General features: G+C 39.5%; 3 protein-coding genes across 3 annotated transcripts in view; 2 read left to right on the top strand and 1 right to left on the bottom strand.

Moving 5' to 3' along the window:
• Positions 1 to 27,193, bottom strand: part of LOC139567014 (zinc finger protein 180-like) — a 740,647-nt gene that overhangs the window by 474,105 nt on the left and 239,349 nt on the right. The window lies entirely within an intron of this gene.
• LOC139567006 (zinc finger protein 180-like) overlaps positions 1 to 27,193 on the top strand; it is a 497,856-nt gene that overhangs the window by 429,007 nt on the left and 41,656 nt on the right. The gene's annotated exons all lie outside the window — the stretch shown is intronic.
• LOC139567011 (zinc finger protein 180-like) lies at positions 8,472 to 16,395 on the top strand. The gene is made up of 2 exons (XM_071388431.1): positions 8,472 to 9,092; positions 14,866 to 16,395. The coding sequence occupies exons 1-2, from the start codon at positions 8,732 to 8,734 to the stop codon at positions 15,813 to 15,815; spliced, it is 1,311 nt and encodes a 436-aa protein (XP_071244532.1). The 5' UTR covers positions 8,472 to 8,731; the 3' UTR covers positions 15,816 to 16,395.

The raw sequence follows: 27,193 nt of genomic DNA, 5'->3' as shown, positions 1-27,193 counted from the left end.
CATGTATTTTCTGATGTTTGATCAGAGATCTTTTACTAGAGTATCTCTTGTCACACTGATCACAGCTATACGATTTCTGTCCTGTGTGTGTTCTCTGGTGTACAGTCAGATGTCTAGATGTAATAAAACTCTTCCCACATTGATCACAGCTATAAGGTTTCTCTCCTGTGTGTGTTCTCTGGTGTAAAGTCAGATTGCTAGATTGACAAAAACTCTTCCCACATTGACCACAGCTATAAGGTTTCTCTCCTGTGTGTGTTCTCTGGTGTAATGTCAGCTGGCTAGATTGACCAAAACTCTTCCCACATTGACCACAGCTATAACATTTCTCTCCTGTGTGTGTTCTCTGGTGTAATGTCAGCTGGCTAGATTGACCAAAACTCTTCCCACATTGATTACAGCTAAAATATTTCTCTCCTTTGTGTGTTCTCTGGTGTATTTGAAGTTTTACTGAAGAGTTGAATCTTTTCCCATAGTCAGAGCAGCAGATGTTTCTTGAGGTGTTCTGATCTGGAGAGACTCTTCTCTGCCTCATCAGCATCATGAGGTTGTTGAGGCTCCCCAGAGGATCCACGAATGTCCCGTCTCTCACCTGTGTGAATGACAAAGTCAGACAGATGGTTAAAGGCCCACAACAGCAGAAATCCACTGTTTATTTGAGGTAAAAGGTGATGCCCAGAGTGTACCCATGACGTTGTACAACAATTGACGTCTGTTGAATTATTTGACAATTAAGACAGTCAAGTTAGCAACAAGTCATATTTTGTCTTGTTTTCACATTAGTAGTAACTAGAAATAAGTTATTAAAGTTGTTGAAATCCTAAGCAGTGTGCCAGACAACTATTGGTCTCCAATATAGGCCCCTTTCGGTGTTTGATCAAATTGCGGCACGAGGTCAATGCAGAAACAATTTGATTGCAGAAACTCCTCCCTGCTAATGAGGATGTAGTATATCTGCCTGGAGCAAAAATGGTAAGCGAAGATTTTAGCTTTTCAGGAATATATTCTGAATATTACAGCACAAGATCAGGAGTGCTACTCAAGGAAACATTAAGCTCTGTGTCTATTCACTAATTCACCACCGTGGGGGAAAACTCAGAGGAGTTCTCATAGGCTGACAGCAAATATAGCCTCCATTTCTAGGTTGCTTATGAGTGCATTTCACATTACTTTTGGATTATAATTGTAAGACTCACTTGAATGTCCTGATTAATATGTTTGTGTTTTTGTCGCAAATTAACTGTTTTATACTTAAAAAACACTTCAACCAGTAAAATGCTCTTTGGCTAGCTTTGCCATCAGCCTGACAATGAGGGTTTGTACACTAAGTGTTTAACAAATTGGCCCATAACTTCACCAAACAATAACATAGTAGAGGTCGACCGATTATGATTTTTCGATGCCGATACCGATTATTGGAGGACCAAAAAAAACCGATACCGATTAAATCGGCCGATTTTATATATATATTTGTAATAATGACAATTACAACAATACTGAATGAACACTTTATTTAACTTAATATAATACATAAATAAAATCAATTTAGTCTCAAATAAATAATGAAACACGTTCCATTTGGTTTAAATTATGCAAAAACAAAGTGTTGGAGAAGAAAGTAAAAGTGCAATATGAGCCATGTAAAAAAAAGCTATTTCTCTCTATACCATTTGTATTTCATTAACATTTGTATTTATTTATTTAATATATTTTTGTACCTTTATTTTACTAGGCAATTCAGTTAAGAACAAATTCATATTTTCAAAGACAGCCTAGGAACAGTGGGTTAACTGCCTGTTCAGGGGTAGAACGACAGATTTGTACCTTGTCAGCTCGGGGATTTGAACTTGCAACCTTTCGGTTACTAGTCCAACACTCTAACCACTAGGCTACCCTGCCACCCCGAATGTTCTTATAGGCACTTATATTCTTATAGGCCTAATCTTGGGAGTTGATAGGCTTGAAGTCATAAACAGAGCTGTGCTTCAAGAATTGCGAAGAGCTGCTGGCAAACGCAGGAAAGTGTTGTTTGAATGAATGCTTACGAGCATGCTTCTGCCTACCACCGCTCAGTCAAACTGCTCTATCAAATATCAAATCATAGACTTAATTATAATATAATAAACACAGAAATACGAGCCTTAGGTCATATTCAATTTAATACCGCTCTTCACCGACCCAGGAAGGGGCGGGGATAAACAGGTGTTGTACCTCGTTTCCCTCCTTCAGGGAACAGTAATTATAGTCATAAAGTTACACTCCCTTTCAGTCAGTCAACTTCGGTACAACATACTATGGGGAAATACAATAGGCTACCCTTGTCGTGAAAGAGGAGAAGGAAGAGGAGGATGTCACTCTTAAACAAGAAGTAGAGGGTGAGGCTGTTACAGTGAAAGAAGAGGAAGACGCGTTCAGAGTGAAAGAGGAGGAGGATGTTACAGTGAAATAAGAGGAGGAAGAGAAAGAGGAGGATGCAGTTTTTGGAGTGAAGAAGGAGAAAGAGGGAGAGATTAACGGTCATATTGACAGAGGAGTCAGGAGATCTGATTACCACCAGTAAGTACTGTCTTAAAAACGGGCACTAACTGTCCAAAGGTTTTGAACGAATGTCTGGTTTTTGAGCAGCATGCTACTGAAATTCTATACTTGAAAATGTTGTTCTGTACTATAGGAATTTATGTTATAATATAATGTTAAAGCTACATTTTAAAATGGGTGGTTAAAGCCCTGAATCCTGATTGGCTGACAGCCGTGGTATATCAGGTCGTATGCCATGGGTATGACAACATGCATTTTTACTGTTCTAATTACATTGGTAACCAGTTTATAATAGCAATAATCCACCTCAGGGGTTTGTGATATATGGCCAATATACCACGGCTAAGGGCTGTATCCAGGCACTCTGCGTTGTGCGTAAGGACAGTCTTTAACCATGCTATATTGGCCATATACAGCACTTCCTCTGGTCTTATTGCTTAACTGTAACATGTGTATACCATCAGAGTCCCCCCCACCACAAAATCACAACTTAATTGTCTCACAGAATGGCAAACAAGTTATAAATGAAACGTTTGACGTGTGTCTATTGTAGACCTTGCGTGGAGTGTGTATACACGCAAAAAGCAGATTTCTAAATAATGTTGGAGAAATACAGAAAATAAGAAACATTGACATGAAATGGACACGTGTTATGTGGAGACTAAACATATTAGCAAAAGGACAAGCGTTTTGGGGAGACTGAACATATTAGCAAAAGGACAAGCGTTTTGGGGAGACTGAACATATTAGCAAAAGGACAAGCGTTTTGGGGAGACTGAACATATTAGCAAAAGGACAAGTGTTTATGGGAGACTGAACATGTTAGTCGACAAAAAACATGGGCAAAATAGCCATTTGAAGGAAAGGCTGTACTACAGAATGATCATTTAGAAAAGATAGTAATGATTCCTTTAGAGATGAAGTGGGCCACCAACAAAACATTATTAACATTGGATCAAATGCAGCCAATAACATTGACTGAAATAGTAATATATATTACTTTAGACCTCTGCTCAGCCTATAAACATGACATTATCTATTATTATAGAGCTCTGCTCAGCCTGTAAACATGACATTATCTATTATTATAGAGCTCTGCTCAGCCTGTAAACATTACATTATCTATTATTATAAACCTCTGCTCAGTCTATAAACATGACATGATCTATTATTATAGAGCTCTGCTCAGCCTATAAACATGACATTATCTATTATTATAGAGCTCTGATCAGCCTATAAACATGACATTATCTATTATTATAGAGCTCTGCTCAGCCTGTAAACATGACATTATCTATTATTATAAACCTCTGCTCAGTCTATAAACATGACTTGATCTATTATTATAAACCTCTGCTCAGTCTATAAACATGACATGATCTATTATTATAGAGCTCTGCTCAGCCTATAAACATGACATTATCTATTATTATAGAGCTCTGATCAGCCTATAAACACGACATTATCTATTATTATAGAGCTCTGCTCAGCCTAAAACATGACATTATCTATTATTATAGAGCTCTGCTCAGCCTGTAAACACGACATTATCTATTATTATAGAGCTCTGCTCAGCCTATAAACACGACATGATCTATTATTATAGACCTCTGCTCAGCCTATAAACACGACATTATCTATTATTATAGACCTCTGCTCAGCCTATAAACATGAAATTATCTATTATTATGACATTCATGACATTATTATGACATCATGAAATTAGATTTGGAGCTCTGCATCATTTGTTTTTAAATCTCACCATCACCAAGTTTATGTTTAATGATGTAATGTTGTGAAGACTGACCTCAGGTTATTGAGGGATCTAGTCTGGATTAAACCTCATAGGAAAGCAGTTTTTATTATGTGGAGATTTCATTCAGGTCTCTCTTTATTATTAAACAAATTACTCTGTCTTTGGCAGGAGAGACCTGACTCTCACTCTGACAGCAGAAAGAGTCCTTCTGAGGAACCAGACACAGAGACGCCCAAACCAGCGAGACAACACCACTGCTCCTACTGTGGAAATAGTTTTACCCGATTACTACACCTGAAAGTGTCGTGGATAATCGTCTCAGAAATATAACACTCTTACAAGAACTTGTGAATTCAATATAGGCTTTTAATACAAAATATCAGAAGCCGTGTCAGTCCGCGGAAAATACCAACTTCCATAAGCACTGGCTCTGTTCTTATACACATACATCAAATGAGTCCATCCCACATGCAAATGAAGTTCCTTCCCTTAGTCCGTCTGTCACCATTATCTTTCATTTCAAACTTCCTGCTTGTTCATGCCCAATAACGCCTGTATCCGTTCTTGATTAGATTACAATGGTGCCAGGACCCTCTCGTGTCCTAAAATAAATATGTATTATGCCTATAGTCCATCTGTTGGTCATTTGGCTGGCCCCCTCCTTTGTGTGTCCCTCTGACCTCGGTATGTCCAGCCATTCTATGCACTTATGGCCTTGCTTTAGTTTCCTGTCCTCTACAATAGACAATGTACTTTAAGTGTCGCCTCTTCCTTTTTACCCTAAGCCTTTATGCTTTTTGGTCCCGTGTGGCTCAGTTGGTAGAGCATGGCGCTTGCAACGCCAGGGTTGTGGGTTCATTCCCCACGGGGGGACCAGGATGAATATGTATGAACTTCCCAATTTGTAAGTCGCTCTGGATAAGAGCGTCTGCTAAATGACTTAAATGTAAATGTAAATGTTTTATGGCTTTGGCCATTATGTCTGTTATGTCTTAGTTTCCTGTTTATACCAGAATGGCAAATGCACTCACTAGTTGCCTTCTCCTTTTGTAGTCTAATGTACACCTATCTTTTGCTCAATAGTGTGATATCTGTCTCTTATATGTCTAAGCACTTACTCCTACAAAACCACATAAGAGAACACATACAGGAGAAAAGCCCTTCCACTGTTCCCAGTGTGAAAAGAGTTTTAGGTGGTTAACGAGTCTGAAAAAGCATGAGAGGGGACACACACAAGAAAAGCTCTACCAATGCTCCCTGTGTGGAAAGAGTTTTACCAAGTTAGGGGGCCTGACTAGGCATAACAGGACACACACAGGAGGAGAAGACATACCACTGCTCTCATTGTGGAAAGACATTTTCCCAGTCAGAGGACCTGAAAGGACATGAGAGAATAGAGAGACTGTGTTCTGACTTGTGTTTTTGACTGAGAATTAGTGTTTTTCTTTGTCACATTTAAATCATATTGTTTAAATGAAATCAGACATGAAAATCTGACCAAAACAACAGACCTGTTTCTGTTGTTTATTCATCTTGATCTAAAATCACATTAAATATTTTAACATGTGTATTTCGTTTTCATTATGAACTTTGATTGGTTGTAAACAAGTATAAACCCTCTGATGTAGTTCATAATATGATTTGGATATTGCTAAATGGAAATTATTATATAAGTAAATAAGTAGCTTTGGCTTGTAGCTGTTTCTGTAGTGAGGTAGCTTGATGTACAAGTACATCCCCTGGACAGGACTCTAGTCTATACAGTACCACAGTATAGACTGTGGTAGGCACACACCTGTCTGGCTACCACAGCATTCTGAAGCGGTTCCCCCATCCCATCTGGTTTGCGCTTAGTTGGACGATCATTTGTTTTTCAGCAGGTCAATGACCCAACAAACCTCCAGGCTGTGTAAAGGCTATTTGACCAAGAAGGAGAGTGATGGAGTGCTGCATCAGATGACCTGGCCTCCACAATCACTCAACCTCAACCTAATTGAGATGGTGTGGGATGAGTTGGACGGAGTGAAGGAAAAGCAGCCAACAAGTGCTCAGCATATGTGGGAACTCCTTCAAGACTGTTGGAAAAGCATTCCAGGTGAAGCTGGTTGAGAGAATGCCAAGAGTGTGCAAAGCTGTCAAAGGCAAAAGGTGGCTACTTTGAAAAATCTCAAATATATTTTGAATTGTTTACCACTTTTTTGGTTACTACATGATTCCATATGTGTTATTTCATAGTTTTGATGTCTTCACTATTATTCTACAATGTAGAAAATGGTAAAACAAATAATTATAACCCTTGAATGAGTAGGTGTGTCCAAACTGTTGACTGGTACTGTATATCTCATGAATGTTTTTACATTCAGTTACATGAAGTCACTTTCTTACCACTTCTTCCATAGGCAAACATTTAAGGACATAATTTTTTTTATCAAAAGGGATGCTGTCAAAAATGTATTGAATTCAAATGGATTTACCCAGACTACAAAGCACTACAGCCACTCTGTGATGACCAGTTCTGCTCTTTTATTGAGGGATCTAGTCTAGATTAAACCTCATAGGAAGACAGTTTTATCATGTGGAGGTTTCATTCAGGTCTCTGTTTAACGAGATATTCTGTCTTTGGCAGGAGAGAAACCAGACTCTCACTCTGACAGCGGGAAGAGTCCTTCAGGGGAACCAGACCCAGAGACGCCCAAACCAGTGAGACAACACCACTGCTCCCACTGTTTTTACTTGTTAAGGAACCTAAAACTGCATGAAAGGACACACACAGGAGAAAAACCATTCCAATGTTCCCATTGTTCCCAACCATTCCAATGTTCCCATTTACTCAGATAGGGCATCTAAAAAAGCATGAGAGACTACACACAGGGGAAAAGCCTTATCACTGCTCCCAGTGTAAAAAGAGTTTTACCTGGTTAAGGAGCCCGAAGGAGCACGAGAAGACACACACTAAAAAAGCCCTACCACTGCTCTCTCTCTGTGTGGAAGGACATTTTTCCAGTCAGATAACCTGAAATCACATGAGACAATAAAGGCGCTGTGTTCTGACTTATTTTTGACTGAGAATTTGTGTTTTTGTTTATGCCACATGAAATCATATTGTTTATGATTATACCTGTCTATTTAAGGTCCCACAGTTGATAATGCATGTCAGAGCAAATACCAAGCAATGAGGTCGAAGAAATTGTCCATAGAGCTCCGAGACAGGATTGTGTCGAGGCACAGATCTGGGAAAGGGTACCAAAAAATGTCTGTAGCATTGGAGGTCCCCAAGAACACAGTGGCCACCATCATTCTTTAATGTAAGAAGTTTGGAACCACAAAGACTCTTCCCAGAGCTGGCCACCTGGCCAAACTGAGCAATTGGGGGAGAAGGGTCTTCGTCATGGAGGTGACCAAGAACCCAATGGTCACTCTGACAGGGCTCCAGAGTTCCTCTGTGGAGATGGGAGAACCTTCCAGAAGGACAACCATCTCTGCAGCACTCCACCAATCAGGCCTTTATGTAGCAATGATTAAAACCTCTTAAGGATATGCCCCTTTTTTTTCCAAAAAGCTGTTTTTGGTTTGTGATGTCATAATGGGGTATTGTGATGTCATAATGGGGTATTGTGATGTCATTATGGGGTATTGTGATGTCATTATGGGGTATTGTGATGTCATTACGGGGTATTGTGTGTAGATTGATGAGAGGGGAAAAATTCAATTTTAGAATAAGGCTGTAACATAACATGTTGAAAAGGTGAAGGGGTCTGAATACTTTCCGAATGCACTGTGTACCGCTGGCAGAGTATTCTACCGCTGGCTGAGGTTTCTACCGCTAGCAGGCAGAGTTTTCTACCATTGGCAGTTTTGTACACAGTCACGTGATACGTGGTATAGAAAAATCTACATTTAGGCTATGATAAAAGATATGCCTCTGGGGTCAAAATGATCCATGTCAGAAGTATGGTTCAATGCAAATATGTAGTGGGTGTAAAGTTTGTTATACATTCTCACTCATTAAAAACGAATCAATCAACACATGTTTATCTTTGAACGACTTAATATAATATTAATCTTTCATGAAATAGATGAAAAATAAACGTTTGGTTCCTCAACTGCGTTGCCCACTCCAGTCAGCAGATGGCGATGTGCGTCTTTTAGGTTCAGGCGACGCTGCCAGTGTGACGTATAATCTAGTGGACGGGACGCTCCTTCAACAACAACAGCTAGTCAGACACCTCGGTAGCTTTCGAGCAAACATAGCTACAACATTCACGCTCTTTACAATGTTTTGGTGTATATTAGGCGCTGTGTATTAAACACACGTCTGTCGTATGTACGTGTTGGCCCATTTAATTATATATTTACGTTGTTTGTCAGCTAGCTGGTTAGCTAAGTTAGCTTAGAACTAGGCTAGTCGCTAATGCTAGCTAGCTAACATCTCCGACCATGAGTTCACTAAGTTACTCTCCTCCTGCTAAAGAAGGGGAGGTCTGCTGGACGGAGAAAGAAGCTTTCGTGAAAGAGGAGGACGAAGAGGAGACTGTTACAATACAAAAACAAGTAGAGGGTGAGGTTGTTACCGTGAAAAAAGAAGAGAAAGACGTTTCAGTGAAAGAAGAGGAAGACGCGTTCAGAGTGAAAGAGGAGGAGGCAGAGAAAGAGGTTACAGTGAAAGAAGAGGAAGATGTTACAGTAAAAGAAGAGGAAGAGAAAGAGGAGGATGCCGTTTTTGGAGTGAAGGAGGAGGAGGGAGAGATGACTGTCACATTGGAGGAAGAAGAGGAGGTTGGAGATCTGTTTAACACCAGTAAGTACCGTCTCTGCAGTCGTTGAACCAATATGCAGTAAAGGGGTTCTACACTTTAATGTTGTTCTGTAGGAATGGCTGAAGCTACACTGTAACGTGTAGAACATCAAGAGTGGACCATCAACAAAACGTTAACAATTGATCAAATGCATCCAATGACAATTCCTGAAATACTGTAGTCCTCAATATCTCCTATTAGATTAGCCCAATATGTAGTCTTAAAGGGGCAATCAGCAGTTGTTTCTTGAAGAAATCACTTCAAGTGACTCATAGATAATAAACAGAGAGTAGCAGCAGCATAAAAGAGGGGTCTTCTACACTACCCACAATGCACTTTTTCTCAACATCATATGGAGGATCTACTCTGTGCAACCGAGTTTGTATGCTAGCTTGGTAGCTAGCGAAAGTGTGCAAACGTTAGCCACACCTCATGCTTTCATGCACTTTGTGGTTGTGTTATCTAGTGGAAACGCGTTAGCACGGTAGGCTCTGGTGCCTTCTTCCCGTGGGCTCAAAATGAAAGAGAAAATCATACCTGCTTGCTCCTTTTATTCGGTGTTTATACGGAGTAAAAAAAGCTTATATTTTGGGTTCTGATGGGGTACGACAGTTTAACATTTATAGGCATTTATAACTCTACCTACATGTACATATTACCTCGACTAACCGGTGCCCCCGTACATTGACTCTACCGGTACTCCCTGTATATAGCCTTGCTATTGTTATTTTAATGCTGCTGTTTAATTATTTGTTACTTTTATTTTGTATTTTTTTACTTAACACTTATTTTTCTTGACTTAGTTTTGGTTAAGGGCTTGTAAGTAAGTCTGACGCCTTGAATGTTATCCAATGTGTTACTATGGTTACTGTTGTTCCATGTTGTGAATGTTATCCAATGTGTTACTATGGTTACTGTTGTTCTGTGTTGTGAATGTTATCCAATGCGTTACTATGGTTACTGTTGTTCCATGTTGTGAATGTTATCCAACGTGTTACTATGGTTACTGTGGTTCCATGTGAAGCTTTGAGCACTGAGATGTCTTAGATATATATTTAGACAATTATTTTTACTCCATTACATTAAACATACCTCGATTCCATGCCATTAAACATACCTAGATTCTATTACATTAAACATACCTAGATTCCATTACATTAAAGGCAAAACATACCTAGATTCCATTACATTAAAGGCAAAACATACCTAGATTCCATTACATTAAAGGCAAAACATACCTAGATTCCATTACATTAAAGGCAAAACATACCTAGATTCCATTACATTAAACATACCTAGATTAAATTACATTAAAGGTGAAACATACCTAGATTCAATTACATTCATGAATTGGTTTGGAACCTTTGCTTTAAACCCTTCTCAAAGTTGGTGCCTTGACGGATTTGTAAAAAAAAACGGGTTGTCATAAAACAAATTTTTTACATTTTATTTAAATATAACCTTTATTTAACTAGGAAAGTCAGTTAAATGACGCCTCGAGCACTGAGATGCATTGTCATAGACCGCTGCGCCACTCGGGAGCCCCAAATTCATGTTCTAGTGCTGTCCCCAACTAAAATAAATCTTGGTCAACCAAGAGTCATCTGTTCTTTCTACCAATCGCCCCATGTGTTTTTATAAAATCAACTCTATGTACATAACTTGTCTGATGCTTTAAGCACACTGTTTGATTAAATAATTACAGATACACAAATTATTAGAGGGAGCCAGTCATCAATATAACCTAACCAGAAGAAGAAAATTATACAAATCTAAAAGTTACTTTTATTGCCATTGCCAACTATGTAAAAATAGCCCACATAATGCCTACAAATAAAAACATTGCAGCCTGCAAAATATCCTGATTTAAAAATAAATATCCTAGAAATCACATTGGCTGCACGAACTTGAAACATTCTATCAACTGGGTCAGCCGAAACTCGCGATAGCAAGCTTGCGAAATTGTATAAAATATTCTGGGCCCTCAGTTTCCCCTTCCAGTGAGTTTGGGACAGACGCAGCTTTAGGCGATTTTTGCAAAGTATAAGATACGGGATCTTGTTGTCAGACAGTTTTTTGTATTCAGATCTCTGAATCTCTCTAACTACCTAACATTTAGTGTCTCCTTATGTTACGCTGGGAAAACAGTTTTCATGGGCACAGAAATCCTACATCATTTCAGAGTTTGCTAAATCCAATGGTTTTAACTGAGAGTCATCTGAAGTTGATTGACAACAGCCAAATGGATACTGTCATTAACATGGTTCTTCAATAATTACACATCATTCTTAATACTGTAGCTGTTTAGTCACATGTTCAACTATCATCAGCTGATTCAAGAAATCACTTTCTGAATCGGTTTCAAATGACAAATATCACGACATAGTTATATTTGTTGTTTGGTGACCTTATGGGTCCTACAGTAGGTCTATGTTATTGTTAGGTGACGTTATGGGTCCTATAGTAGATCTATGTTATTGTTAGGTGACGGTATGGGTCTTACAGTAGATCTATGTTATTGTTAGGTGACGTTATGGGTCCTACAGTAGATCTATGTTATTGTTAGGTGACGGTATGGGTCCTACAGTAGGTCTATGTTATTGTTAGGTGACGTTATGGGTCCTACAGTAGATCTGTGTTATTGTTAGGTGACGTTATGGGTCCTACAGTAGGTCTATGTTATTGTTAGGTGACGTTATGGGTCCTACAGTAGATCTGTGTTATTGTTAGGTGACGTTATGGGTCCTACAGTAGATCTGTGTTATTGTTAGGTGACGTTATGGGTCCTACAGTAGGTCTATGTTATTGTTAGGTGACGTTATGGGTCCTACAGTAGATCTGTGTTATTGTTAGGTGACGTCATGGGTCCTACAGTAGGTCTATGTTATTGTTAGGTGACGTTATGGGTCTTACAGTAGGTCTATATTATTGTTAGGTGAAGTTATGGGCCAATTTGGCAAACACTTACAAACCCTCATTGTCAGGGTGATGGCAAAGCTAGCCAAAGTACATTTTACTTGTTGAAGTGTTTTTTAAGTTTAAAGCAGTTGATTTGCGACAATAACACAAACATATTAAGCAGGAGATTCAAGCGAGCTTTACAATTATAATCCAAAGTAATGTGGAATGCACTCATAAGCAACCTGGAAATGGAGGTTACTCTCCTGAGTTTTCCCCCACGTTGGTGAACTAGTGAATAGACAGAGCTTAATTCTTAGGGCCCTTTTTTCTCCACTTCCTGTCTGAATGACGTGCCCAAAGTAAACTGCCTGTTGCTCAGGCCCTGAAGCCAGGATATGTATTTAATTGGTACCATTGGAAAGAAAACACTTTGAAGTTTGTAGAAATGTAAAAATAATGTAGGAGAATAACACAATAGATATGGTAGGATAAAATCTAAAGAAAAACCAACCAGATTTATTTTTGAGAGAGACCATCCTCTTAGAATTGCAAGAGAAAGGGCATACTGAATATTAGCTCCCAGTATGCAGTTCCTATGGCTTCACAGGGTGTCAGCAGTCTTTGTTCATATCAGTTTTAGTACAGGGACACAGTCTTGGAAATTCGTGTTTGCACGCGCGACATGAAGACAGGACGCACCTGCTAAAATCGGTTTCCTATTGAACATACTTCTTTCCGTAAGAAATATTATAGTTTGATTACATTTAGAGTATCTGAGGAGTAAATAGAAACATAATTTGACTTGTTGAAACAAAGTTTAGGGGAGCTTTTTGGATTCCTTTGTCTGCATGTTGAACAAGTGGATTACTCAACAATTGTTTACAGACAGATTATTTCACTTATAATTCACTGTATCACAATTCCAGTGGGTCAAAAGTTTACATACACTAAGTTGTCTGTGCCTTTAAACAGCTTGGAAAATTCCAGAAAATGATGTCATGGCTTTAGAATCTTCTGATAGGCTAATTGACATCATTTGAGTCAATTGGAGGTGTACCTGGGGATGTATTTCATGGCCTACCTTCAAACTCAGTGCCTCTTTGCTTGACATCATGGGAAAATCTAAAGAAATCAGCCAAGACCTCAGAAAACAATTGTAGACCTCCACAAGTCTGGTTCATCCTTGGGAGCAATATCCAAATGCCTGAGGGTACCACGTTCATCTGTACAAACTATAGTTCGCAAGTATAAACACCATGGGACCACGCAGCCGTCATACCACTCAGGATGGAGATGCGTTCTGTCTACTAGAGATGAACGTACTTTGGTTTCGAAAAGTGCAAATCAATCCCAGAACAACAGCAAAGGACCTTGTGAAGATGCTGGAGTAAACAAGTACAAAGTATCTATATCCACAGTAAAACGAGTCCTATATCGACGTAACCTGAAAGGCCGCTCAGCAAGGAAGAAGCCACTGCTCCAAAAGCGCCATAAAAAAGCCAGACTACGGTTTGCAACTGCACATGGGGACAACGATCGTTCTTTGTGGAGAAATGTCCTCTGGTCTGATGAAACAAAAATAGAACTGCTTGGCCATAATGACCATCGTTATGTTTTGAGGGGAAAGGGGGAAGGAAGTAAAAGTATATGGATATATTGAAGCAACACCTCAAGACATCAGTCAGGAAGTTAAAGCTTGTTCGCAAATTAGTTTTCCAAATGGACAATGACCGCAACCATACTTCCATAAGATGAGGCAAAATGGCTTAAGGACAACAAAGTCGAGGTATTGGAGTGGCCATCACAAAGCCCTGACCTTAATCTTATAGAAAATGTGTGGGCAGAACTGAAAAAGCGTGTGCGAGCAAGGAGGCCTACAAGCCTGACTCAGTTACACCAGCTCTGTCAGGAGGAATGGGCCAAAATTCACCCAACTTATTGTGGGAAGCTTGTGGAAGGCTACACGAAATGTTTGACCGAAGTTAAACAGTTTAAAGGCCATGCTACCAAATACTAATTGAGTGTATGTAAACTTCTGACCCACTGGGAATGTGATGAAATAAATAAAAGCTGAAATAAATCATTCTCTCTGCTATTATTCTGACATTTCATATTCTTAAAATAAAGTGGTGACCCTAACTGACCTAAGACAGGGAATTTTTACTAGGGTTAAATATCAGGAATTGTGAAAAAACTGAGCTTAAATGTGTATGTAAACTATCGACTTAAACGGTATATGTACCTAAATGTTTTATATCCATAATTTTTATGATTATAAATTTGAATTGCGCGGCCTCCAGTTTCACTGGAAGTTTCACGCTAACGGGACCCCTAGGCTTAAGAATGTGAGTTTAAATAGACTGAAGAAGTTCATGTGAGTTTCCTTGAGTAGCACTCCTGATCTTGCACTGATAGTGCGCTGTAATATTCAGAATACATTGTGAAAAACACATCTTCGCTCACCATTTTTGCTCCAGGCAGATATGCTACATCCATAATTAGCGGTTTCCTCATTAGCATGGAGGGGTTTCTGCAACCAAATTGTATTTTCATCGCCCTCGTGGCGCAATTTTAGCAAACACAGAAAGGGGCCAATATTGGAAACCAAAAGTTATCTGGCACACTGCTTAGGATTTCAACAACTTTAATAACTTTCTTCTAGCCTACAATCATCGATGTTACTACTACTGTGAAAACAAGATGAAAATATGACTTTTCTTTCTCATTTTAAGACATTTGTTAAATAATTTCTACTTTCATTACAGACGTCAATTGTTGTACAACGTCATGGCTACGCTGTTGGCATCACCTTTTACAGTGGATTTCTGCAGTTGTGGGCCTTAAACCATCTGTCTGACTTTGTTGTTCACACAGGAGAGAGACGGGACTACCGTGGGTCCTCTGGGGAGCCTCAACAACATCATGATGCAGAGAAAAGTCTCTCCACATCAGAACACCTCAAGAAACACCCGGAGAGATCCACAGGAGAGAAATCTAACCACTGTGTTTACTGTGGGAAGAGTTACTCATGTTCAGATTCATTAAAAGTACACCAGAGAATTCACACAGGAGAGAAACCTTATAGCTGTGATCAATGTGGGAAGAGTTTTACTCAGTCAGGCTGTCTGATAGTGCACCAGAGAACACACACAGGAGAGAAATCTAACCACTGTTTTGACTGTGGGAAAAGTTTCTCAAGATCAGATTCACTAAAAGTACACCAAAGAATTCACACAGGAGAGAAACCTTTCTGCTGCTCTTACTGTGGGAAACATTACTCAAGATTAAATTCACTACAAGGACACCTGAGAATTCACACGGGAGAGAAATCTTATAGCTGTGATCAATGTGAGAAGAGTTTTACTCAGTCAGGCAACCTGCTAGTGCACCAGAGAACACACACAGGAGATAAACCTTATGGCTGTGATCAATGTGGGAAGAGTTTTACTCAGTCAGGCAGCCTGAAATCACACCAGAGAATACACACTGGAGAGAAACCTTATGGCTGTGATCAATGTGGGAAGAGTTTTACTCAGTCAGGCAGCCTGATAGTGCACCAGAGAGCACACACCGGAGAGAAACCTTATGGCTGTGATCAATGTGGGAAGAGGTTTGTTGCATCTAACTATCTGACGACACATCAGAGAACACACACAGAGAAATCTTATAGCTGTAATCAATGTGGGAAGAGTTTTACTCAGCCAAACATTCTGATAGTACATCTGAGAACACACACAGGAGAGAAACCTCATAGCTGTGATCAATGTGGGAAGAAATACTCTGATAAAAGATCTCTGATCAAACATCAGAAAATACATACATGAAGGAGTTGTTTCATGATATCAATGAAATGATGTCACAATGTAGAATGTTTTAACATTGTAGTAGGAGTATTTTAATGATGTCACAATGTAGAATGTTTTAACATTGTAGTAGGAGTATTTTAATGATGTCACAATGTAGAATGTTTAAACATTGTAGAAGGAGTATTTTAATGATGTCATAATGTAGAAACCTAAACGTTTGTCCCCTGTTCTATTGATTTCAACATGACATGGATATTAGCCTCAGGGGGAAAATCCAGGCCCTGAATTGAATGAGTACTATTTATGTGATTTAACAAAAAGTGACTAACAAAAAGAGTTGGGTTATACTTTGGTGACACACTTGAATCAAAATGCAGCACTTAAATGTAGCGAGCTGTTTTCTAGAAATTGTCCTCTAACCAGTGATGTACACATTATTCCCAGATTCTGTGTGGTTTTTGAGCTGTTAATTTTAACAGGATGTCCCCCCTCTCTCGCGCAATATGAGTGATGACAAATAAGTGTTGCGTTTCTCTTAGTGTTGGGGACCCATAAACTCAAAATGTAGCTGACTGTCTTCTCCAGGTTGTCCTCTAACCAGTGAGGTAAAAGATATCTCCCATTTCCATGTTTTTTTTTGTTGTGTTAGTTTCAACAGCACGTACAATCTGATTTCCCCCCTAATTGATATCAGTGATTTAATTTCAATGTACTTGCAGCCTATACACATGGACACAGTATAATAAATCAGTCAGCTATGGTCCCGTGTGGCTCAGTTGGTAGAGCATGGCGCTTGCAACGCCAGGGTTGTGGGTTCATTCCCCACGGGGGGACCAGGATGAATATGTATGAACTTTCCAATTTGTAAGTCGCTCTGGATAAGAGCGTCTGCTAAATGACTTAAATGTAAATGTAAATGGTCTATAATTAATTTTATTAACAATCTGACATCACTCCAGTATTTCTTTACAACATTCAAATGCTAATTGTCTTTATTCCACTACTGAAGAAGCATGACTCAAATCACCTCATATTTCAAACATTCAGCCTGACAAAAGATACATGTTTTATTATTCCATGCCTCACCATTAAGTGAATTATTGCCAATATATATTAACAAAGGGGTGTACATTTGGTTTTGATATTTCATGTTTACATTTCATGTAATATTTAGTAATCATAATTATTTATGCAACCAACTGACAATTTCTGGGTACAATTATATTGACATTGTTGCCCTGCTTTTAGAATATCAGGGTTCATTCTCAGATGTGCCAACACAAATGTACTAGAGCATGACATTGGGGACTGGGCCCAAATCCAACAACATGCCTATCGAGTGAACCCTGAAAAGAGAGAGAAGCTCCGCAGTGAGGTGGAAAGTTACTACGGATATTGCAGGAGTTTCCTCTTGAAATCAGACATGCCTGTGGTAAGGACAACTTGGTTGCTGATTGTCTCAAGGGTGTGCAGTCAAAAAGTTTTGAGTTTAGCCAGTGCGTTACCATGGATCACAATTTATTTTGACTGCATGTTTTTCCGTATTGGAGATTAGTTTTGTTTGGGCTCGTTCCAAGGGGACGAGAGTTCTAGAATCTAGTGAGTTTTAGGATTCTATAGAAAGAAAAATTAGAAAATATATTTATATATATATATTTATATTTAATTTTTTTGAAATTCGTTTTTCTTGTTTTTAATTGTTGACAGCCGGTAGGCACCATGTTTATATTGTAGAAGGTGAAGCATTGTAGTTGATTATAATGTAAAATGGAAATTGTTTTCTGTTGGTGGTGAGCAAACTTGTCCATCAGAAATGTAGGATATATTTGTTGTTTCAAGGGGGAAGGTGTTACAGGCTTTGTTTTTTCCATTTATGTTTTGAGGTTCGACTTTAGCACGTAGGAAAGGGGGATACCTAGATACGTTAGCACGGCTAGCTCGTTAGCCCGTCTAGCTCGTTAGCACGTAGGGTGCACTGATTGGTGTCACCTCGTTAGTCAGTATGTGTTACACCTGTGCTGGCTTGTCCATCTCGTTAGTGGGAAGGTGTTTCACCTGAGCTGGTCCAGGTTCTATTTAAGAGTGTCTGGCCCAGTGCTCCAGTTGTCTTGATAGATGTGGAGAGTCAACACCTTTAGTTGATCCACCTTTTTGGTTTGCTTCCTGTCTTTTAAGTTTGGTGTGGGTTTTTCTTTTGTTTGCCTCTTCTTGGGCAGATTTAGTGGGTCTCATGATGGGTGTCTTTTAGGTCCCAGTTGTTGTTACTAGTCAACTTTCAGTGGACACCCCCATAGTGTCTTTCAGAACCCCTCCTAAAACCCCACCTGTTTAGTTCTGATTGTTGTCAGTGACTATTTGTTAGTTCTCTCTTCTATTTAAGTGACTTTTCTTGCTGGGGAACGTAATAACAAACAATTTAGTAAAACAAGCTGATATTTTGGGTTGGATGTTGCATCCGTTTCTTAGTATTTAAAAAAAATGGCATTTTCTTAATACTTATTAGTCTTTCAGTTGTTTTTTCCTCTTATGTTTGTTGTGGTAAATATAATCCCCCCCCCCCCCCCCCCCCCGTGAAGCCATTGTGTTGCATCCATGTCGGAAATTTGCTATATAAATAAAGCTTGATTTGATTTGAAAATATTGCAAAACAAATGAACCCGATGATTGACCAATCAACAGACTCTTGCTAAACCAATTAACAAATATGTGCAAAAGCAACATATCTTGGTCCAACAATATAAATTCAGTATTTCTAACACTATCAAAATGTATGGTATGTACATTTCATCTCACTTTTTTTTTTTAAATCAACATTACGTCAAAGGATTAAACTATTAAAAACAAACAAAATTATCAAACAGCTCTGCTTATGTCATGTTCTGTGGCCTTGCCGTTCCATTTCATGACTGCCCCTGTGTAACCGATGTGAAATGGCTAGCTAGTTAGCGGTGGTGCGCGCTAATAGCCTTTCAATCAGTGACGTCACTCACTTTGAGACCTTGAAGTAGTGGTTCCCCTTGCTCTGTAAGGGCCGCGGCCTTTGTGGAGCGATGGGTAACGATGCTTCGTGGGTGACTGTTGTTGATGTGTGCAGAGGGTCCCTGGTTCACGCGAGGGGACGGACGTAAAGTTAAACTGTTACACCTGCAACACAGAAAGAACCACATTTAGTCATATTATATAAAACACTCAAAGTAATGGATATGGAGCATCTATGGCCTCAGTTACACCTGGCACGTCTGTCATCTGATCACTCCAAGCTGCATTAGGTTCAGATCTACCAGGATGGGCCTTTGACATAGTCTGGACGCAGTCAGGCCACCAAATATGCATCAGCAATGTAAAGAGATGGGGTGAATGAGTGGGGAAAAAGTACATTTTGACATAAATGACCTTCATAATAACAAAGAACAAATGTGTGTCTGAGGGGAAATTCACTTTCATACAGCCAAAAGGGGTGAGAAATTGCACCAATATCAGTTGACAATTTGCAGTAATGTAAATAAACATGGATTATGGAACATATTCCCTTTTGCTGACGTGATGAACCGCTAAAGGGACATAAATATTTACCATCTTAACCATGTGACCTCTCTGGCTGTAGAAGTGTTCTTCCTAACCAGTTCCTCAATATCTCTCTGACTGAGCTCCACCCTCACTGGGTCTTCAGAGGAGAGGAAGGCTGAGGAGGGATGGGAGGATGAATGGATCAGTCAGTCAATAAAGTGTAGAGCTCCTGTCTATGCTGTCTGACAAAATCACTATTTTAGTAGTTCGTTAAAGTAAATTAGGCTTTATGACTGCTGAATACCAACTATCAATCACTTAGATCATGTATTTTCAGGTAGAGATACATCCTTGGGACGTCCCTAGCCCGTTGAAGTTGACATTTAAAATGGTTAAGGTAGGGTTTAGGGTAGGAATGTCCCAAGGATTCCAGATAGCATTGACCATTGTGCATTCTTCTGTCTCTTTTACATAGCAGGTGTAAAGTAAACAGACAAGACAAGTAGACACGCAGTGGAGGATGAAACATATTCCCTTTTTTTCTTCCTTTATTTAATTTGACAAGTCAGTTAAATTGTCAGTTCAGAACAAATTCTTATTTTCAATGACGGCCTAGGAACAATGTGATTGTCAGCCCTAACAATCCATTCTAGCACCACTAGGAACAATGTGATTGTCAGCCCTAACAATTCATTCTAGCACCACTAGGAACAATGTGATTGTCAGCCCTAACCATCCATTCTAGCACTAGGAACAGTACCTTCCTAGACAATGTGCTGGATGGTAATTATTTATGTGGCTCATGTACCCAGTGTAACTTTACGAGAAAAAAAAGACCATCTTTTCTCCGCGGATTGCAAGCGACAGGCTCAGGACACGGTTGATTGGCTATCAGACAAGGTTCATTACACTTCTAGCTGGTAGGACTGCTTTGCTGGATTATACTATAGCTGAAATCCCAATACCCATGTAGACATAGCTTACTGACAGATCAATGAGGTCAGATCCCAATACCCATGTAAACATAGCTTACTGACAGATCTATAAGGTCAGATTCCATGTAAACATAGCTTACTGACAGACCAATGAGGTCAGATCCAAATACCCATGTAAACATAGCTTACTGACAGATCTATAAGGTCAGATCCCATGTAAACATAGCTTACTGACAGATCAATGAGGTCAGATCCAAATACCCATGTAAACATAGCTTACTGACAGATCAATGAGGTGAGATCCCAATACCCATGCAAACATAGCTTACTGACAGATCAATGAGGTGAGATCCCAATACCCATGCAAACATAGCTTACTGACAGATCAATGAGGTGAGATCCCAATACCCATGCAAACATAGCATACTGACAGATCAATGAGGTGAGATCCCAATACCCATGCAAACATAGCTTACTGACAGATCAATGAGGTCAGATCCCAATACCCATGCAAACATAGCTTACTGACAGATCAATGAGGTTAGATCCCATGTAAACATAGCTTACTGGCAGATCAATGAGGTCTTATCCCCATACCCATATATTGCGAACAGATCGACTGTAGCGGTAGTCGTTTCGATGGTGACGTACTTTACAGTTATTTAGACCGCGGTGGTTATTGGAGTCGTGGTTTCCTGGAAGAAACCGTTGTTGTGCATCATCTTTCAACGCTCCAGTACCTGATAATGACCAAACCTGTATATCTTTCAGTCGACGCTATCAAAGTGACGTATAATCTAGTGGACGGAACACTTCTTCGACAACATCTAGTCAGCCACCTCCGTAGCTTCCTAGCCGAAACATCCAAGCTGTTCAGACCGCTTCGGTGTATATTTGCCTCTGTATTTGAAACATAATTCTGTCATATAACTAGTTTCCCCATTTAATGTCATATTTCCGTTTAGTCAGGTAACGGTAGCTGGCTTGATAAATTAGCCTATCACTAGGCTAGTCGCTAACGAGCCAGGTTAGCTGGCTAACATCCCCGACCATGAATTCACTAAGCTACTCTCCTTCTGCTAATAAAGAGGTCTGCTGGACGGAGAAAGATGGCCTGTGGCTGAACATTGTCGTGAAAGAGGAGAAGGAAGAGGAGGATATCACAGTAAAACAAGTAGAGGGTGAGGCTGTTACAGTGAAAGAAGAAGAGAAAGACGCGTTCAAGAGGAGGAAGAGGAGGATGTCACAGTAAACGATGAAGTAGAGGGTGAGGCTGTTACAGTGAAAGAAGAGGAAGATGGGTTCAGAGTGAAAGAAGAGGAGGAAGAGAAAGAGGAGGATGCAGTTTTTGGAGTGAAGGAGGAGAAGAAAGAACAAGAACAGGAGGAGGAGACAGGCGATCTGATTAAGACCAGGAAGTACTGTCTTAAAAACAGAAGCTGATGCGTGGTTTTAAAGCAGCGTTCTACTGAATGTTTATGCTTGAATATGTTATTATTTAATGTAGGAATTGATAACTACACTGTAAGATGTGTATACCACCAAAGAGCGGGTCACCAACAAAACCTTAACAATGGATTATCAAATTCACAACTTTAATGTCAATCAGAATTGACAAACAAGATATAAATGACAGAGGATGTGTGTTGCTATGGTAACCCGTGGGGTTGTGATGTGTGTTGCTATAGTAACCCGTGGGGGTTACTATCTATTACTATCTACTATCTACTATCTACTATTACTACTATCTATTATTATAGAGCTCTGCTCAGCCCATAAACATGACATTATCTATTATTATAGAGCTCTGTTCAGCCTAGAAACATGACATTATCTATTATAGAACTCTGCTCAGTCTAAAATACGACATGTAGCCTGGCAGGTAGGAGTGTTGGGCCAGTAACCAAAGGGATGCTGGATCAAATCCCTGAGCTGACAAGGTAAAAAGCTGTCATTCTGCCCCTGAGCAAGGCAGTTAACCCACTGCTCCCTGGGCGCCGATGACATGGATGTCGATTAAGGCAGCTCCCCTCACCTCTCTGATTCAGAGGGGTTGGGTAAAATACGGGACACACATATCAGTTGAATCCATTCAGTTGTACAACTGACCTTTCCCATTCCCTATTATAGAGCTCTGCTATAAACATGAGAGAAAGATTCGATTTTATGTTCTACATTATTATTATTATTAGGGCGGCCACCAAGTTTTTTTTTTATGATGGAATGTTCTGAAAACTGACTTCAGGTTTTTGAGGAATCTAGCCTCACAGGAAGACAGTTTTATTTTATGGAGGATTAATTCAGTTCTCTGTTTAGTATTTAACTAAATACTCTGTCTTTGGTAGGAGAGGGACCAGACTCTCACTCTGACAGCGGGGAGACTCCTTCAGGGGAACCAGACCCTGAGACGCCCAAACCAGCAAGACAACACCTCTGTTCCCAGTGTGGAAAGAGTTTTAAGAACCTGAAAGTACATGAGAGAACGCACACAGGAGAAAACCCTTACGATTGCTCCCGCTGTGGAAAGAGTTTTACCAAGTTAGGGAACCTAAAAGAGCATGAGAGGACACACACAAGAAAAAAGCGTTTCCAATGTTCCCACTGTGGAAAGAGGTTTACCCAGTTACGGTACCTGAAACAACATGAAGAAATACACACAGAAGATAGGAAGACCTACCACTGCTCTCAGTGTGGAAAGATATTTACCTGGTCAGGGAACCTGAAAATACATATGAGAATACACTCCGGAGAGAAGCCTTACCACTGTTCCCACTGTGGAAGGAATTTTAGGTGGTATGGGAGCCTGAAGGAGCATGAGAGAATACACTCAGGAGAAAAAACCTTACCAATGTTCCCGTTGTGAAAATAATTTTACTCGGTTAGGGAGCTTGAAAAGGCATGAAAGAACACACACAGGAGAAAAGCCTTTCCAACATACTAAGACACAGGAGGAGAAGACATACCACTGCTCTCATTGTGAAAAGACATTTTCCTAGTCAGAGGACCTGAAATCACACGAGAGAATAGAGAGGCTGTGTTCTGACTTATGTTTTTGATTGAGAAATTGGGTTTTTGTTCATGCTACATTAAATCATATTGTATGAATGAAATCATACTGAAAAAATAGGTCTACATTTTTTGGGGTTCAGCTCAAGACATGATGTCGAAAATAAGATTAAAATAGTTTTAAAAATATTATGTTTTGATAATGAATTTCAGATTGATTGAATGCAAGTGTAAACCCCTACATGTTGTTCACTATATAATTGGGACATTTCAAACATGTTAATTATTAAATAGATTAATATTAGTATTTCTTCATTCAGATTGTCATTGTAAATGTGAATTGGTTCTCAGTTGACATCTCTGATTAAATAAAGGTGAAATAAAGTAAATGCCATATTATCTTTGGGAAGTCTATTTGATTCTAAGTTGGGACTAAAATAATATTTAGAAGATAAATACACAAGGCAGAGTACGAGAGAGACAGAGGACGAGAGGTCAATACAGTAATCAATGGAAATAGTGTTTTTCCTGTAACAGGGAATTATTGATCAATGGAAATAGTGTTTTTCCTGTAACAGGGAATTATTGACCAATGGAAATAGTGTTTTTCTGTAACAGGGAATTATTGACCAATGGTTCAGTGACATGGGAGGATGTAGAGGTACACTACCGTTCAACAGGTTGGGCTCACTTAGAAATGACCTTGTTTTTTAAAAGAAAGCAATTTTTTGTCCATTAAAATAACATAAAATTGATCAGAAATACAGTGTAGACATTGTTAATGTTGTAAATGACTATTGTAGCTGGAAACAGCAGCTTTTGTATGGAATATCTGAATAGGCTTACAGAGGCCCATTATCAGCAACCATAACTCCTGTGTTCCAATGACACGTTGTGTTAGCTAATCCAAGTTTATCATTTTAAAAAGGCTAATTGATCATTAGAAAACCCTTTTGCAATTATGTTAGCACAGCTGTTAACTGTTGTTCTGATTAAAGAAGCAATAAAACTGGTCTTCTTTAGACTAGTTGAGTATCTGGAGCAATGCAACCTCTCAAATTCATACACAGATGTTGTGTTTTTTTTACCCACAAGGAGTTTTTTACCCGGAGCCTGTAGTGCCACTTTCTAAAAATGAACATAAATGCTGTAGGAGGAGGTGTCTGTGTTTTACCAGGAGACCGGGGCCGATCTCGATTTAGGAATGTATGCCTTGCTTACGCACACTCTACATGTGTTAATACCTTGTTGAAAACCCTCACAATTGTTGGCCAACAGATTGTCATGGAGTTTTCATTCAGTAGGGTTTAGAGTACATTTCATCTTAAGCCTTTTAAATACGGTTAAATACCTTTTAATTAGAATGTTGTCAACAGAGTCTATAGAATACATGGAGAGAACAGAATCTAGTTCTAGAATGTAATCTATCAATTACATGGAGAGAACAGAATCTAGTTCTAGAATCTAATCTATCAACTAAATGGAGAGAACAGAATCTAGTTCTAGAATCTAATCTATCAACTAAATGGAGAGAACAGAATCTAGTTCTAGAATCTAATCTATCAATTAAATGGAGAACCTAATCTAGTTCTAGAATCTAGAATCTATCAATTAAATGGAGAGAACAGAATCTTGCAAATGTATATAAAAACACCAACTAAAATATCACATTTACTTAAGTGTTCAGACCCTTTACTCAGTACTTTGTTGAAACACCTTTGGCAGCGATTACAGCCTTGAGTCTTCTTGGGTATGATACAAGCTTGGCACACCTGTATTTGGGTAGTTTCTACCATTCTTCTCTGCAGATCCTCTCAAGCTCTGTTAGGTTGGATGGGGAGTGTCGCTGCACAGCTATTTTCATGTCTCTCCAGAGATGTTTGATCGGGTTCAAGTCCGGCCTCTGGCTGGGACACTCAAGGACAACAGTGCAGTAATATCGAACAACTTCACAACAATAGACACATCTAAAGAAAAGGAATGGAATTAAAAACATATAAATATTTAGGGGAGCAATGTCAGAGCGGCATAGACTAAGATACAGTAGAATAGTATAGAATACAGTATATGCATATGAGATGAGTAATACATAGACTAATATACAGTAGAATAGGATACAGTATATACATATGAGATGAGTAATACATTGACTAAGATACAGTAGAATAGGATAGAATACAGTATATACATACAGTGGGGAGAACAAGTATTTGATACACTGCCGATTTTGCAGGTTTTCCTACTTACAAAGCATGTAGAGGTCTGTAATTTTTATCATAGGTACACTTCAACTGTGAGAGACGGAATCTAAAACAAAAATCCAGAAAATCACATTGTATGATTTTTAAATAATTAATTTGCATTTTATTGCATGACATAAGTATTTGATCACCTACCAACCAGTAAGAATTCCGGCTCTCACAGACCTGTTAGTTTTTCTTTAAGAAGCCCTCCTGTTCTCCACTCATTACCTGTATTAACTGCACCTGTTTGAACTCGTTACCTGTATAAAAGACACCTGTCCACACACAATCAAACAGATTCCAACCTCTCCACAATGGCCAAGACCAGAGAGCTGTGTAAGGACATCAGGGATAAAATTGTAGACCTGCACAAGGCTGGGATGGGCTACAGGACAATAGGCAAGCAGCTTGGTGAGAAGGAAACAACTGTTGGCACAATTATTAGAAAATGGAAGAAGTTCAAGATGACGGTCAATCACCCTCGGTCTGGGGCTCCATGCAAGATCTCACCTCGTGGGGCATCAATGATCATGAGGAATGTGAGGGATCAGCCCAGAACTACACGGCAGGACCTGGTCAATGACCTGAAGAGAGCTGGGACCACAGTCTCAAAGAAAACCATTAGTAACACACTACGCCGTCATGGATTAAAATCCTGCAGCGCACGCAAGGTCCCCCTGCTCAAGCCAGCGCATGTCCAGGCCCGTCTGAAGTTTGCCAATGACCATCTGGATGATCCAAAGGAGGAATGGGAGAAGGTCATGTGGTCTGATGAGACAAAAATAGAGCTTTTTGGTCTAACTCCACTCGCCGTGTTTGGAGGAAGAAGAAGTATGAGTACAACCCCAAGAACACCATCCCAACCGTGAAGCATGGAGGTGGAAACATCATTCTTTGGGGATGCTTTTCTGCAAAGGGGACAGGACGACTGCACCGTATTGAGGGGAGGATGGATGGGGCCATGTATCGCGAGATCTTGGCCAACAACCTCCTTCCCTCAGTAAGAGCATTGAAGATGGGTCGTGGCTGGGTCTTCCAGCATGACAACGACACGAAGCACACAGCCATGGCAACTAAGGAGTGGCTCCGTAAGAAGCATCTCAAGGTCCTGGAGTGGCCTAGCCAGTCTCCAGACCTGAACCCAATAGAAAATCTTTGGAGGGAGCTGAAAGTCCATATTGCCCAGCGACAGCCCCGAAACCTGAAGGATCTGGAGAAGATCTGTAGGGAGGAGTGGGCCAAAATCCCTGCTGCAGTGTGTGCAAACCTTGTCAAGAACTACAGGAAACGTATGATCTCTGTAATTGCAAACAAAGGTTTCTGTACCAAATATTAAGTTCTGCTTTTCTGATGTATCAAATACTTATGTCATGCAATAAAATGCAAATTAATTACTTAAAAATCATACAATGTGATTTTCTGGATTTTTGTTTTAGATTCCGTCTCTCATAGTTGAAGTGTACCTATGATAAAAATTACAGACCTCTACATGCTTTGTAAGTAGGAAAACCTGCAAAATCGGCAGTGTATCAAATACTTGTTCTCCCCACTGTATGAGATGAGTAATGCAAAATATGTAAACATTATTAAAATGACTAGTGTTCCATTACTTAAAGTGGCCAATGATTTCAAGTCTGTGTATGGAGACAGCAGCCTCTCTGTGTTAGTGATGGCTATTTAACAGTCTGATGGCCTTGATATTGAA

The sequence above is a fragment of the Salvelinus alpinus genome, unplaced genomic scaffold, assembly GCF_045679555.1.
Source record: "Salvelinus alpinus unplaced genomic scaffold, SLU_Salpinus.1 scaffold_40, whole genome shotgun sequence".
Taxonomy (NCBI): domain Eukaryota; kingdom Metazoa; phylum Chordata; class Actinopteri; order Salmoniformes; family Salmonidae; genus Salvelinus; species Salvelinus alpinus.
The sequence above is the reverse complement of the archived record's forward strand: the minus strand, read 5'-3'. Positions and strand labels throughout refer to the sequence as shown.

Excerpts from the sequence above, each read along its gene's own strand:
- LOC139567011 (XM_071388431.1), top strand. The coding sequence starts at position 8,732 with ATGAGTTCACTAAGTTACTCTCCTCCTGCTAAAGAAGGGGAGGTCTGC. Across the intron at positions 9,093-14,865 it reads TGGAGATCTGTTTAACACCA|GAGAGAGACGGGACTACCGT; the intron begins GTAAGTACCGTC and ends TTGTTCACACAG.